The following is a 16921-nucleotide window of genomic DNA, read 5'->3' as shown; positions in this document are numbered from 1 at the left end:
ATATCACTAATATTATTTTGTTAAAAACACTCGATTTTTTTGGTAGATATTTGTAGATGTTGCGACTACACAAGACTTAAACACACTTAGTGTTTAAAATCGAGTGTTTTTAACAAAATAATATTAGTGATATGGATATATAAATTATTACAGAATAAACCTGATGATGGAACGTACCTAGTTCCGAAACGTCGTTATTAAACATCTTCAAGAAACAAATTGTTTTTTATTATTGGATTTACTGTTCGGAAAAGAAACAATCAATATATATATATATATATATATATATATATATATATAACATTATATATGATTAAAATAGATGGTAGTAAGCTGTATAAACTATGTGCGAATAGCATAAAAATGTACATAAATGTACACGCTATCCACAATGTATATATATATATATATATATATATATATATATATATATATATATATATATATATAATATCATTTTAGCATATCAGCCTTTCAAGCTGAGCACAAAAAGAATAGAAATGTACATGAAAGTATATATTATTTATATATATACATATACATATATAACCACAATTCATACCTGCATGTGTATATATATATATATATATATATATATATATATATATATATATGAATAAGTTCTTCAAGGGCATACATCAAATAAAAGGCAAAGATTTAGAAGTTAATCTTTAATTTTTCCAAACGTTTCGACATAGTATTTTATGTCATCATCAGTGGATCTACAGAATGAATATTGAAAAATTAATATAAACTAGGAAAAAATGACAGAAATTGGAAAAAACTATAGATATAAGTAATATAATTATAACAATAACAATTATACTTAACAGATTGATAAACAAGAGAAATGAAAAGTAAAAAGAAATATATACAAACATACAAAAGCGTAATATATATACGTAAATATACACACAAACAAACATGTATATATGATATACATGTACAAACACGTACACGTATACATATATACATACAACTAATATGTATATATAAATATATACATACGGACATGTACATATGTATATATACACATATATACACATATACATATACAAATATACATATATACACATATATATATATATAAATATATATATATATATACACATATACATATATACATACATATATATGCAATACAGACACATACACATATATAGACAACGAAGCTAACTTACATAAATATGGTCTTACATCAGTAGCTAGCGCAAGGCACATAATTTTGCACTATCATATATACACCAACTTGTTTTTTTTTTTTTTTTTATTATTTTGTTGAACAGAGCATAGCAAAATATTTGTGAAATATATAATATATTTTGCACAGAGAACGTAGTTTATGTGACCGAGCCCGAGGCTGTAATAACATGTGTTTAAAAATTATTTGAAGAGACCGTTTGAGGGAATAGTTGGCGGGTTTTTTACAATCAGTGTTTCGAAGGTATATATATATATATATATATATATATATATATATATAGCAAAAGGTTTTTCTTCAGATGGTGAAATAATATGATAAAATTGTTTCTTGGGCATCCATCCAGTAATTAAAAAAACAGTTTTATTGAAAAATGTTTTTATTTAGAGAAACAAACGTTTCGGGTCTTGATTTGACCCATCTTCAGTGCATACCAATAAGTTTTTAAAAAATAACACAAAAAAACACACAAAATTGCACTAAAAAATAATTAATTATGAAATAAAAAATTGGTAAGACGTCAAGTTATAAATTTTTTTTTTAAAAATAGTAAAATTAAAATAAATAATATATTTTATTATAAAAAAGGTTTTTCCAAACGAACATGTTGTCAGTTTGGAGACCGAGTTACGTGTCATATATATATATATATATATATATATATATATATATATATTTACATATATATTTATTTTGACTAACATTATATATTGTACATTATAACATCTATAATGTACAGTGTCTGTTTGGGAATCTTTTCTGCGCTATTGTTAATGTGCATTCAAATGTTGGTTCAAAATGTCATTATTATCATTGTCTTAAAGAAAAACAAATCATTGATATTATTATAACAGTACTTAATAGTTTTCTTATAGCATCTACAATAAGACATTTTAGAGTAAAGCTATTGACATCTTTTTCAGAATTGTCAAATGCAATAAGCAGTGCACATTAAGGGTGTTTTATCCCTTTGCACTATCTAGAATTTTATCATTAATCATGATTATACTTTGCCTGTCATTTGACAGTTCCTGAAAATCTATACAATGTGATTCCCTTTATCATCATTAAACAACGCAGATAATAATATTTCTTGTAATATCAAAATGAAATTATTAATACTTAAAAACTTTTCCTGTGACATAGCCAAACCTAAATTAACCTTTGCACTAGCTAGAATTTCACCATTAATTGAGAATTTCCTTCCACTTAAGATTATATCATTAGTGTTTTTAGTATGTTCTCCAAACTGACTTAATATATAATTACGAGTCCTACTGTTCAATATTAGTGGGAGATCAGCAAAGATTTCAGCACATATTTCAGACTTCATTCTTATTGTTTTTTCCTGTGTATTCATTCATCTCATATCAATACTTGTATACTTGTGAATGTGTTTGGTAAACCATCTAAACATTTTACAATTAAACGTATTTTCCTTCACTTATCGTACGTATTAGTTATGAACCTACATTATTAGAACAAGAATAATTTATATTTAGTTATTTAATAACATACCTTTCAGAGAGCTGACAGAAATTATCTCTGTCTATTTATAACCTTAAAATTTCTAGTATTGATATAGTTAAATGTCCCAATTATTTCTGAATTATCAAACTATAATGAAAAATCATATCAGAATAGTACAATCAAATGAAAGTAATTTGAAGTATGCATATTAATAAAAGTACTCACTTAGTTTGAAAGCCGGCAAATATTATTAACCATTTTACTTTTACTTCGTCGTTTCTCGCTGGAACTACATAATATATACATTTTTCTTGGTATTTCTTCATTGTTGAACAATGCACTTCGACAGCTTATTAACTTCCCGTAGGGTAAGTTATTGTAATGGGCCGAAAATCGGAATTGAAAATTTTAACATTTCTCGACGTTTTGAAGGTTTCTGAACGTTTTGGCATACCTCAGAAAAAATGGATGTGTGTGTGTGTGTGTGTATGTGTGTGTGTGTGTGTATGTATGTATGGATACAAATTTCCAGTCACGTTTTAGGGCGCACGGATCAACCGATTTGAATGGTTCAAAATATTCGATTCTTATTGATGAGGAAAAGAGCTGATTGGTTTTTGGCAAAGGCAGGTCCAGCCGTTTCGGAGATAGGGAGCAAAGAGTGCAGAAAATAGAAATCGAATTTTTGAGAGAACGGAGTATCCGATTTGAATGATCTAAAAAACATTCAATTAGTAATGATTGGGAGAAGTGCTTATTAGTTTTTGGCAAAGGCAGGCCTAGCCATTTCGAAACTACGGAGCTAAATGTACAAAAAATGGCAGTTTTTGAGAGAACTAAGCGTCCGATTTAAATGATTCAAAGAACTTTCTGCTTGTCTTAACAAAATAATTGATTTTAAAAAAAAAAATGTATTCCATTTTTTTTTTTTTTTAGTTTTTTGTATATCGAAAATATTTCAGATTTTATTTTTAATTCTGACTATAGTTCTAATATACTTTACAAATAATTTCAACTCTGCAATTCAGTTTATATAATTCTCATAAATATTAGACAATGTTACAATATTTATAATAATCTATTTAAAAACATTCAGTATTCCTCGAACATTTCGTTACGGTACGGGAAGTTCCAGCAGTTTGCCTTAAGGCACGATGCCATAATTGCCTCAAGACAGAATTCCACTTACACCTAGTTTGTTTTTTACTTTAACAAGCGTTTATTATATTTTCTAGAAAAATTTATTACAATGGACGCCATGTTTGATTACGTATCTGTCATATGTCAAATTCGATTTCAAAGTGAAAAAAAAAAAATGAAAACAAGCGCGACTGGCGGCAGGGGCTCTAACTAAACTCGGGTTACAGACGTTTGTTCCGAGATTACCGGCCATGACCAAAACAGTGCAACGCGCATTTGTTCGAAGATAACTCCCCATGAGTATGGCTACGACCATGGGGGGTTATCTCCGAACAAACGGGCTTTGCACTGTTTTAGCGTGGCGTACTTCCAAGCTTCTATTATAGATGGCCCTATGTGCTCAACTTCAAATACGAAATGCTCATGCACGGGCACGGCGCACGAGCTATGATTTGCTTGTGTCGATGGGAAAACCCGTGCTGTATTTGATCGAGGTAGAATTAACCTAAGTTTGTGCGTTTTGTTCTGAATTCTGTTTTTCTGAGTGTAAGAAATAAGTTTAATATGGCTTGTCACGTCCCAAATTGTTCTAATTCCAAATTGAATATTAAATTGCATGTTTTTCCTGTGAGTAACGATCAGGTATGTATGATTATATATTAGATTTATATCATGAAAATTTATAATGAAAATATGATGAAAATTGGCAGTTTGGCTTCAAAGGGCTAATAATCCTCTAATGGATGATTTAACCCCTTTGCGTTGTGGCAACTCCAGATATATTTGCGATGCACATTTTGCAGATATCTGTAGAGTAGAAAACTTTTCTAAAAGTTTGAATAGGCGTCTTAAAATTAATGCTCTCCCGACTCTGAATATGCCAGGTTTGTACATACAATATTCATAATGTAGAAATGTATTATAATAATTTGTTTATATTTAGCTCAATTCGTATTTTACTTGATATTTGTAGGGTTCATTGGAGATCTCTATCTAACTGACAGTTGCTTGATGCATAAAGAAAGATTTCGTAAGAATGATAAAATTTATATATGTAATTAATGGATAGTTTTAAAAAACTTATATTATTTCAGAACGTGGTGTGTCAGTCCGGAAAAGTCATCTAAAAGCAGGCTCGTACAGATTGTCAAAGAATAGTAATCCTACCCCAGGTAATTAAATACAAGTTGCTTAGTCTTTTTTGAAATAAGGTAGTTGTGTGTTGTGTCTGTTTTTTTTTTTTTAAATATTTATATAATAAAATTATTTCTGTTTAAGCTTCTTCAAGCTTCATAGAAGTGGGTGGGTTGGATATGTCAATATCTCCTGTACGGAATTCAGGAATAGTTCTCCTGTTACACTAGGAGAAATTCCTGATGCAGACTCGATAAGTAATTATGATGGAGAAGGAGAATACTTAGCAACCCCGTCAGTGAAAAGGCCAAGTAATTAGAATAGTAAATATTTTGTTGCCATATGCAAAAAATTACTGATAAATACTTATGTTCTTAGTTAGGAGATGGAGTCCTAAAAACTTGGAAAAGGATTTTTGCAGTACCCCTAAGTTACTTATTCTGTCACCAGTTTCACGCAAAAGTATTTTTTTTTAATAATAATTGCAGCAATTATAATTAGTTAATCAAATATGATATTACAACATGTTATTCTGATAAACAGAGGTACTTGGGGATAGCTGCAAGTTTTTACAAAATATACAAACAAAGCGCAGGAGTAAATTGTAAGACACATCAAAGATTTTGTTCAAGAAGGTAAGAAGGATTAACAAACATTGCAATAATTTAAGGGATAAACTGCAACAGAGTATAAAATGTTCTGAAAAGTTTTCAAATATTCCGGAAACATTAAATATAAGAGCTAGAAATTTTATATTGTCTCAATTAAGAGAGCATACTAAGAAGCCGAAAGGAAGAAAATTCACAGATGATGACAAAATTCTTGCTTTAAGTCTGTATAAAAAGTCTCCAAAGGCTTACTACTTTTCAAACATTGAAGAAGTTGCTTTCAGAGATACCTTTGTATAGCGGTATTAATGAGTGTCCTTTTAATACATTCGGTTCAGCTATTTCTCTTAAAAAGTATTAAAGTAGCAAATACTGTGTTTTGATGTTTGATGAAATATCACTATCTACAGAGTTGTCATATGATCGGAAAAAGGATAACATTGTTGGCTTTGTAGAGCTAACAAACGGCAGAAAATGGTCATTTGCGGATCATGCACTTGTATTCATGATAAAAGGAGTGAAGGATAGTTGGAAGCAACCAGTTGCTTTTTACTTTTCCGAAGGTGGGGTAAATAGTTCTGATTTAAAATCTCTTATTGTTGATGTGGCAAGTTATTTAGTATCGGACTAATGTTATTGCCACAGTTTGCGACCAATATGCAGCAAATTGCAAAGTGGTTAATATGCTTTTAAAAGATACAGAAGAGTATTATAAAGCAAATAACCTTCACAGGAATAAATTGGTTTTCGAAATAGATGGCCATGAGAAAGTTCCTTTATGTGATCCTCCACATTTGTTAAAGTGCATGAGGAATAATTTTGCTAAGTACAATTTACTTTCTGATATTTAATGACAATTTTGATGATAATGTTTTTATCATAATCATAACACGGTTGAATGTAATGTTTTAAAAACACTCATGCATAGACACTATTCAAAGATTTCGTTGACTGGAGCTTTATTGATGATTGATTAGATAGCAATAAAGTAACTATTAAATGCAAAGTTAATAAAGAATAATGTCTCATAAATGAATTTTAATCCTTGGAATTTAGTGTTTTTTCAATTTTGGTATCAATATATATATTTTATGTTTTTAGGACTTTTTTGTTTGTGAAGTATTTGTTCTTTTTAACAAATTATCTGTTCTTTTTATTCTTTTAAATTTTTGCATTACTTGTTATTCCTTCTAGTTTGGTGATTCCTGTTAAATTTGTCATTCTATCGTCAATACTCCTGCGCTTTCCTCTTCTTAGTTTTTAAGTTTTTAATATATTATTATTAGTCTTTAAGTAATTAATATTAGTAAGTCATTTCTTTTTAATTTGTGGTACTTTAAATATATGTCTGTAATATACTTCAGTTAATATTAGTCAGTAATTTCTGTTTTGTTTATAATTTTATATTGTATAATATGTTAAATATATATTTATAGTTTGTGATGTATCACAAATATGTTTGTGATATATTTGAAAATATATTTTGTATTCCGTATGTTTTGTTCTTATTTCTAATATTAAAATTTTATCAGATTTTTTCGCTGTGTTGATTATATGAACAAATGTAGAAGTAATACCAGGGGTTAATTTACAAAATGTACATGTGCTGCCATCAATAATCTTAGCTCCGCACTTCAATCGATGAAACGTCAAATCGCCCGACATAGCTATCTATTTATACTTGTTTATCTATGGCTACGACTTGCCCAAACACGGGGTATTCTAGGGTATTGTCTGGGACTTGCCCTACGGGAACTTGAAAATGATCTATTCTGATCTGCTCATTTTGGTATTTCTCTGCTTCTGACAGAATCAAAATTGACAGTTGTTTTGACATTTAAAAGCTGAGCATTGAGCAGCATTATATTCAGCTGTCAACCAAAAATATCAGAAACAATATAATCTGTTATTTAGTTAGAAAACACGGGATGGTTTTATTATATAAATTTGAGCAATAGCTTGTAATAAGTGAAAGTAAAAGTAAAATGTCTTTGATTCTAAAATATGGCATAGCGGCGTGCATTAGATTTATGTTATTAAATTCAAAATACATGCAAACTATATCTGATCGCATTGAAATATCTACACCTCTCAATTCATGGAAAAGAAGTACAATATAAATTATCTTTCAAATGTTTACACCTATGTTGCAAAATATCTTTAATAAAATTTTTATTTTAGTTTTAGAAGGAACTTATCTTTACGAACATGTGGTGGATCCTTATGATGGAGATTTATTTCATGAATCTCCACTTATTTTAGTTAGTGGTTCTTACCTCCTAAAACATTTTCCAGGATTATTATCGTTTATATTTATTACACTAGATTTACTGACCGCTTTTTGCTTAGCAAAAACCGCTGAGCTATTCATGCATGAACTGGTAAACTTTAATAATTGAAGTAATTTATCAATTGATTAATATTGAAATAATTATTGATCATTGAAACATTTAACATAGAAACATAAAAACAGAAAAATTAAAAATTTTATCATTGCAGATGCAAAAACAAGGGAATAACAAATCCTCATATTCAAAAGATATCATTGAACAACTTCTAATAAAAGATTCACAATTTAAAATCATTCCTGTATACGTAGCCACATGTTATTTGTTTAATCCTTATACAATATTAAGTTGTGCTGGGATGGCAACAGCTGTATTGGCTAATCTGTTTCTAGCTCTTACCTTTTTTGGCATGATTTATGGATCTAGGATACTTTCATGTGTAAGCTTAGCAATGGCTTCGATTCAGTCGTTGTATCCGGCTATACTACTTTTTCCTATAATAATATATATAAATCAGAAATCAAGTAGTCGTGTTAAATGTTCTGCATTAAGAACACTGATTATATATTTTGTATGTGTAGCCGCATTGCTATACATATCAAGTCTGATAGTTGGATCATGGAAATTTATCCATGCAACTTATGGATTTATGTGAGTCTTTTTTTCCAAATGTTTCAAACTACATAAATATTCTACATATTAAACTATATATACACCTTACACCTTCATTACATTTGTTTAACCACTTAATGCTAGGGTTTTTTTTTATGAAGTGAGGTCAAAAAGTAAGTAGGTTTTTTCTTGTTTTTAATTGACATATGAATATTGTAGAAATCATAATATAAAGCCAAAGCAACATAAATTAAAAAAAAAAACATTTTTTTTTTTTTAAATTAAAAATCTGATATCTTTTCTAAAAAATCACAAAATCGTGTTTTTGAACAAATATATAATAAATATTCACTTACAAGTACAAATTTATAAGCTCTATGAAATAATAATTTATTGAACAATTCGATATTTCTATAGACTATAAAATGCATTGTTGTGTTCACATTCATAGATATAGATGCTAAAAAGGCTAAAAGTTTTAAGATAATATATAAATAAAGGGCCGAGAAGTACTCGCGATAACAAAAAGTGGAAACAATTCTTAAGCGAGAAATCTTGTTCGAAGTGAAAACTCAATATTTGTATGTGGCGAGAGCAACTCGGAAAACACATTCGGCGCGCGAGAGGCTCTCGTTCGAGATGATTAAGTGGTTAATAAGAAGTTATGATTCCAGTAAAATTACATTACCAAATATACATACTCAACAACTTTTATGATCATGTTATTATATTATGAAAGAAGCAAAAAATACTACAAAAAAATATCAGGTCACCCAAACAAATATTTGAAAGAATTAAGTGAGGAATCTCCTGCTTGAAGATTGAAAAAGAAATGGTCATACGATCCTAAACGCAATGTTAAAAAATAAAAATATAGATTTCTCATAGGAGATAAACTCTTTAAATGCATTTACATCCAGCATATTGTCTTTGATCGGCAATAAATCTATGCAAAAAAAAATAATTATATTTTGAAAAAATGAAATATTTCCAGTTTCAAATTTATGTATTTTTTTACAGATTGAATGTACCTGATTTGCGACCAAACGTTGGTTTATTTTGGTATTTTTTCACAGAAATGTTTGAACACTTCCGACCGCTTTTCATATGTGCGTTCCAGATTAATGCAACATTTTTGTACTTGCTTCCGCTCTCTCTTCGTCTCAAACATGAGCCTATGTTATTAGCAACGAGTCTCGCAGCTTTAATTGCTATATTCAAATCATATCCTGGTCTGGGTGATGTTGGATTTTATTTAGCCTTATTACCAATGTGGAAGCATCTATTTTATAGTAAGTGCATGATCTTCTAATCTTTTCTTGCTTTCTTCTTACTTCTAATTTTATTCAAATTCAATTCTTCAATTCTAATTATATTTAATTTCAAATTAACTATTTTTAAATTCTACTTTTCACATCTGCAAGTCAATTTCAATTAAACTTTTCATATTTTTTATGTAATTGCCAAGAATCGATCCAAGATCCATTGGCAAGTGAGTCGAGCACTCTACTGATAAGCTATTCTCGTTCACAAAGTTATGAGCGCATGACTTTGTTAACAATTGAATTATTTTTGTATGTGAGGTGCAAACTTTATATGAAATATATAATATGCAATTAATATTTTTCTGTTAATTATTGCATGGTCAAGTCGTAATAAATATCAGAATGAAGATTTCACATAGATTCAACTTAGACTCTTATTTTTAAGGAATATCTAATACTTTAAGTTTATTTCTTCCTTGTTCATTTTTAGCAATTCATTCATTTATTATTTACAGATATGCAACAAGGATTTATTGTGGGCTGTTTTTTTATCGTAACATCTGTACTTGGTCCAACTGTTTGGCATTTGTGGATATATTCAAAATCAGCCAATGCTAATTTTTTTTTCGGTGTTACATTGGCATTTGCTACAGCACAGATTTTTTTAGTCACTGATATCTTATTTGCCTATATTAAAAGAGAATATACCTTGAAGAGTGGCTTGAAACGAATATTGAAAGGCAAACCTGCAAAATTAGCTTTAGAATAATTTTATTATAATGTTTGAATTGAAATGTATTTGAATTTAAATATGAGTTAAGTTTTAAATAAAAGCTTTTTTATTTTTACATTATAATATTATGCCATTAGCCTATATTGTTACACAGTTAAATTTAAATGTATTTAATAAATGGGTTTACAACTAAACAAATCACAAACACACATAAATATAATAAAAACTGGATGAAAATAATTGAATATATATATAAATATTAAATTGTATGCTTATTTATGCAATAAAAATTTACAATTAAGAATATAATAGAAAGCTTGAGCATATTTGATAATAATTTATATTAATACAAATCCTTTAGGTCTTAAATTAAAAAACCAATTGTGATGTATTTCAATTGGAAATGGCACTCAGAAATGTTGCAGTTACTCATACTTCTATATATGAATAAATAACAAATGCACAGTCATTCATATTATAAAGAATTTTCACAAAAGTGTGATGTAGTCGTTCTCTTATTTTAATGGTTTTAAAATAAATTGACCAGCTGAAGTGTAATTGTTAGAATAAGCCTTTCTTCTTTTTATCCTTTTTTCCATCCACGGTTCTGAAACAAACATGAGCTAATGTATACATAGTTTAAACTTACTTAATAAAACATCGGAACACTAAATTTTGAAACTAATAATTAATACACTTCTCAAAACAAACTCCTGTCAGATAAATAGTAAAAAGTATTATTATAATTCCAAAAAAAAATAATTATGTCGTAAAACATTTGTTATAGTTACATTTCTATGCTTCAAATAAGTATTGATTTTAGTTGCATGCGAGTGTCATGTTATTATGAAACGAAATAAGATAACACAATTAATACTAATATTTAACCTACTGCATTACAAATTCACCAAAAATATCTTTTAAATTACAAAAAGGTTGTAAAAATTACTCTTTACTATGAAATAAAATCTCAAAATATATATATATATATATATATATATATATATATATATATATATACACCTAAGTCTGTTTTTACGCGGAGATTGGTTCCAGAAGAATCCGTGTAAAAAAAAAAACGTGTAAAAAAAGACATTGATCTTATACAAAAATAGGTGATTTGTTCCTAATCTCTAAAACCTATTAAAATTGGTGAAAAACAAGAATTTTTAAGAACAAGAATTAAATTAGTGCTATTCACATTTGCTTTGACCAGTAAAAATTGTTTGTACGCGCTAAAGGGGAATTCACTTAAATCTTTAAGCTAGTGTTTGCAAACTATCGATACTATCGATGGTTTCAGACTTTTTTCTTTCATAAATACTTTTTTGTGATATGAACATACTTCGCAAAAATTTAATTTGACAAAAAAAAATTTAGGTACATAAAATTTCAAATCGTGCTAAATGGAATAAATTCGTGCAAAAAATTTAAAAATATTCAATTTTCAAACCGTGTTATATCAAAACCGTGTACAAAAAGACCGTGTAAAAACAGACTTAGGTGTATATGTATATGAGTTTAAAAATCGGGCATCAATAAAAAATCGTAAGAGAGTTTTTAGAAAGTTATTTAAAATCCACACGCTTCGGTTAGCGTCTTAGCCTTCATTCAGTGCCAATCAATATAACTATGAAAACTAGTGGGGCGCATGGCATCGTGCCTTAAGGCAAATTGCTGGAACTTCCCATAACAAAAATTATTTTTTCTTAAAAGATTAACATTTTGTAAAAAAAATTACTCTGAAAAATTAGATTTTTGAGAAACTATAAATTTTTGACAATAATTTACTTTTTTTGAAAAAAAAGACTTGAAGAAAAGTGTATTTTGAAATATTTTGGAAATTCTGAACTTTTTTTCAAAGCAATCGTACTGCTTTAACTGCATAGAGACAAAATATCGAAGCGCGTAAGCGCCGCGCCGCCGTCTAACGGATAAGCATTGGTACGGAACCCATAGGAATGTTAACAAAATTTATACTTATTGTTAAAATCTCTATAAAATATCTGATAATTTGATGTGCATATGTCTAACGATCATTTTTGACCGCCAGATGGCATTTTTTTTTTAACTTTTTAATTTATATTTTAACAAATATAAAGAGTATTGTGTGGATTAACGATACATTAGCAGACCAAAATTGTTTGTCAGAGAGAAGTATGGCGTGGTCAAGTAAATTAATTATAATACCTATTTTCATGCTAGAGGGGTGATAAGAATGAAAGTTTAAATACCTGCCAGACCAAGTAGGTTTTTGGTACCAATTTGTGATGATACGGTTATCTAAGGTTTTTATAATTTTGACGTCAAGAAAGTTGATGGAATTGTTCTGTTCTTTTTCAAAAGTGAACGAAAGATGTTCATTGAAAGAGTTAAAGTTTCGAAGTAAAAGTTCAAAGTTTTTAACCGGAACACAAGTAAAAATGTCATCAACGTATCTGTAATAAAATTGAAGAGTTCATTTGCAATCAAAGTAGGTAGGTAGGTAGGTAGTTGAAATCAAAATAGGTGTTGGAAATTATAAATTTTATTGACTCAAGAAACCAGTGTAATGAAATAGTTGTATGACATGAAATTTCATCCCATCTAGCTGTGATAGCGTCTAAAATTAATTGTAACAGAACGTTAGTGAATAGGGATACCACGTCTAGACTCACTAGTAAAGAATTATCAGGAAGTACAATATCACGGAGTTTATTAACCAATTCAAAGGAGTTTTTTACGAAAAAGGGGGACTTAACAGTGACTGAAAAAAAATGTTGTAGAGAAATTTAGAGAATTTTGAGAGCGGGAAATTCATGTCAGCAGCGATTGGTCTGAAAGGTACGTTATGTTTATGTATTTTGGGTAGTCCGTAAAGTTTGGGGTTGTACGGATGTAGGTTTTGGAGGGTAGGCACAATTTCTGGAAAAAATTGTTTTTTTGAGACTAAAACGCTCATGAATTTGTGAAAAGAACGGTTTATACGTTCTGTAGGATCTGAGATAACGGGAGAGTAAATTTTTTTTATCAGAAACTAGCGCGGAAACTTTTTCTAAATAAGTTGAATTATTTAAAATCACTGTTATGTTCCCTTTGTCGGCTCTAGTGATTAGAATGATAGGGTTTTCTTCTAAAAAAATTTTACAGGCTTTAATATCTCTAAGAATATCTAAACAGTCGATTTTTTTTGAATTACAAGATTTAATGAAGAAGAGAAAATTTTTGCAGAAAATTGGACGGGTATTTGTTTTTATTTCAGGATCTTTTATGTTGTGGAGACCTGATTCTAACCTGCTAAGCACTTCAATAAAATTTAGGTTGTGAGAGTTATTCGGGATTGCAAAATATGGACCTAGAGCAAAGATGTAAAGAAGTCTCTCAGGAATCGTAACATCCGAAAGATTTTTTAACCATTTGTTGATGAGTGATTCGTTTAAGGTTATTTGGGACGAATTAATTCTGGATTGTAAAAGTTTGTTGAATTTGTTAGAGTACGAGTTTTTTGATTTGTTATGAACATGTTTATTACGAACAGATTCAAATTCAGTGAAACTTTCAAGAATCTCTGCTTCGACAGTATAGGCCAACCAAGAATATGTTTTATTAACGGCAAGTATCAAGTTATTGGTGTTGCGGATACAATTTTTAATTTCTAAAGAGAGAAGATGTAAACTTAAACGAGAGAACTTGTTATTGAGTGAATTGTTCAAATGGTTGAATTTCGTAAGATTGAGACGGTAAAAATTTGGTATGATACCTTCTATTCTGCATCTTATTAGGAAATGTTAATGTTAGTGGATAATTTCAAATTTAAATTCGCGATTTGTTTAAATTCAGATAGGATGTACGATCCGAACTTTGAACCTTAGCCTTATTCACCCATACTTCAAAACACTGATTGTAAAAACCCGCCGACTAACTTCAAACGGCCTCTTCAAATAATTTTTAAAGCACATGTGGTATTCTTGCTTGGGAGTCATACGCATTAACTACTATTTTCGTGCAAAATATATTATATTTCACAAATACTTTGCTATGCTCTTTTCAACAAAAAAAAAAACTAGTTGGTATTGGTATTTAGCCTTGAGGCAAGTTACATGAGCTACCGATATGTGTAAATAATCGACTTTATCAATAATAAACAAATTAATTTATGCGTGATTAGAAGTATTCCCTTGAGAGAATTCATTACACATAATAGAAAACGAACAAACACGTTAACTCGGAGTATTTTCTAAAAGCAAATTTTCACAAATCAATAATTTTTATAATTGAACCAGTTTTCGTAGGACGTTAATGGTTTAGTATGTTCATTAAGACCAAGTAATCTATCGTTATACCAAGTAAATCATCTAATTTTAATTTTAACAAACGTCAACAAAACTACTCATTTTCTCAAACTTTGATGAGTTTTTAAAATTAAACTACTTATCGTAAGGCCGTAATATTTCAGTAAGTTCTATAAGATCAATATATACATCGCCAAAGAAAGTTTCATAAAAATCGGCTTAATTTGTTTTTCAACAGTTAATTACAAGAAAACGGCTCGGTAGATTTTCACCTATAACTAATCAGTATTATTCCCAACTAATATCTCTCGAACAGTTTTTGATTTTTTAAAATCGATTCGGTAGAATGAGCTTAAATGTAGAAAAGTTTAACACTCTTTTTCAAATTACAAAGAAACGGCTCAGCAGATCGTCTCACAAAACTGACAAACTATAGTGCTCATTGAGACACATCTAATGGCTTTTAAATTTCTGAAATCGGTTCAGGCGTTTTTGAGCAAACGTCGATGAAAGGTCTAATTTTGACAAATGCCAAAAAACGATACCAATATTTGCAAACTTTGTCGAATTTTTAAAGCTAAACGAATTGTCGTAGGGCGGTAATATTATAGTATGACCTAGAAGACTATGGTATCTACCGCCAAAAAAAAATCATAAAAATCGTCGTTTTTTTTTTTTAAACTTATTACAAGAAAACGGGCCGGCCGATCATTTCCAAAAACTAATCAGCACGATTCCCAATACACATACAAAATTAGCATATTTTAATTATGCAATAATATCAATCTTTACTGTAGTGGATTGAATTTCAAATCATCATCAATCAAAGACGTTAGATTCAGCCCCCTGTTTAGATTAGATCTAAACAATCAATAATATACACATGCATTCGTTCAACGTAAGATTAAGAATATTGTTTTATATGCTTTAGTGATAGAGAAGTGTTTGGTTATATTTTACTGTAAATTCACTTGAAATATTAGTTATATTTGTAGCTAGTTTATTATTATACACCTAAGTCTGTTTTTACACGGTCTTTTTGTATACGGTTTTGATATAACACGGTTTGAAAATTGAATATTTTTAATTTTTTCAAAAAAGAAATTACTTTTCAAGTTACTGACTACTGAAAATTTGTTGTTTTTTGCGTTTTTCATCGTTTTTGGCAATTATTTCTAAAAATATACATTTAAACGAAAATCATGTAATGAACAAAATTATATCAATCAAAATCCTAATAAATCGGTGTTCTATAAATTGTTCTAAAAACAATATTAAGCTAGATATAAAAATGGGGTTTTATAGTACTCAAAATAAGCTTTAAAATTAGTACTTCTGCGTGTAAGATGAGTGAGCTATCATGCAGATAAAAGACGCATACAATATTTTTTTCGTATAAGCAAATAGTTTTTGAGTGCCATTTTCACCAAAATTAAAAATAATCGTATTCCCTCTGGAATCAACTTGGTTTAAGAGATATTTCCCTCTAGAAAATACCATAACTTTAGTGCAAAGGATTTCCAAAAAGCTCATGATTTCATAAAAAAAAAATCGATTTAAAAAAATAAAAGATACGTATAAAGGTATATAAATGAAAATTCAAGGTCTTTTACTTATTTTGAAATCATCCTATATTTTGAAAAAAATTGTGACCTTAGAAAGATAGTTGAGTCTTTACTTATATCCCTTAATACTTCTTGTGTTAACAAACGTAATTCCTCTCATCTCTTACATGACAGTTACAAAGACATCATTAATTTCATGAAAAGTATTTCTATACAGTTTTAGAATCTTTCGTTCGTTATATTTCTTCTCTGTTTCTCTTTCCCCTTTCGTTTCTCACACCCCGCTCCCACTACATCACTACGCTTTGTAACCTTGATCAGTGTCCATAATGCACCGCTATTAATAACATAAAATATAGGAGGGCAATATGTTCTCCTTCATTTTCTCGATATTAATATAATAGTATTATTATTACTTTACACAAAGGGTATGGGCGTGTTTCCATACAGAATTGGCCCCACCCTAGTTTTTAAATAATTTTGATGTCATTTTATAGGTATTTTCGAGAAAATCCGACATACCAAATTTCTATGTATAATTTCTCTCCTTTCTTTATATTTATATTTATTATCCACTTTGTATTTCTGTAATATGTTTTTTAGATTACTGAATGATGACACACATCAAGTGTCG

The 16921-nt window shown here is 28.9% G+C and overlaps 2 protein-coding genes across 2 annotated transcripts in view; one reads left to right on the top strand and one right to left on the bottom strand.

Annotated features, from left to right (window-relative positions):
• Positions 1 to 7316: 7316 nt before the first annotated feature.
• LOC113377698 (phosphatidylinositol glycan anchor biosynthesis class U protein) lies at positions 7317 to 10710 on the top strand. Its single transcript, XM_026618095.1, has 5 exons — positions 7317 to 7662; positions 7735 to 7934; positions 8053 to 8492; positions 9474 to 9745; positions 10234 to 10710. Exons 1-5 carry the CDS (start codon positions 7539 to 7541, stop codon positions 10485 to 10487), a joined length of 1290 nt encoding a protein of 429 aa, XP_026473880.1. The 5' UTR covers positions 7317 to 7538; the 3' UTR covers positions 10488 to 10710.
• Positions 10711 to 10863: 153 nt separating this feature from the next.
• The window catches only part of LOC113374830 (septin-7), a 334150-nt gene continuing 328092 nt past the window's right edge, over positions 10864 to 16921 (bottom strand). Inside the window, exon 9 of the mRNA XM_026614796.1 lies at positions 10864 to 11058. Coding sequence (XP_026470581.1) covers positions 11013 to 11058 — 46 coding nt within the window. The 3' untranslated portion in view covers positions 10864 to 11012. The remainder of the gene's footprint in view (positions 11059 to 16921) is intronic.

Source organism: Ctenocephalides felis, unplaced genomic scaffold (genome assembly GCF_003426905.1).
Source record: "Ctenocephalides felis isolate EL2017-DRISC unplaced genomic scaffold, ASM342690v1 CF-g0.4_SCAFFOLD_01886, whole genome shotgun sequence".
Classification (NCBI taxonomy): domain Eukaryota; kingdom Metazoa; phylum Arthropoda; class Insecta; order Siphonaptera; family Pulicidae; genus Ctenocephalides; species Ctenocephalides felis.
The sequence above is the reverse complement of the archived record's forward strand: the minus strand, read 5'-3'. Positions and strand labels throughout refer to the sequence as shown.

Coding starts and splice junctions, on each gene's coding strand:
- LOC113377698 (XM_026618095.1), top strand. CDS start 7,539: ATGTCTTTGATTCTAAAATATGGCATAGCGGCGTGCATTAGATTTATG. Junction 7,663..7,734: donor TCTCAATTCATGGAAAAGAA/GTACAATATAAA, acceptor TTTTTATTTTAG/TTTTAGAAGGAACTTATCTT. Junction 7,935..8,052: donor AGCTATTCATGCATGAACTG/GTAAACTTTAAT, acceptor TTATCATTGCAG/ATGCAAAAACAAGGGAATAA.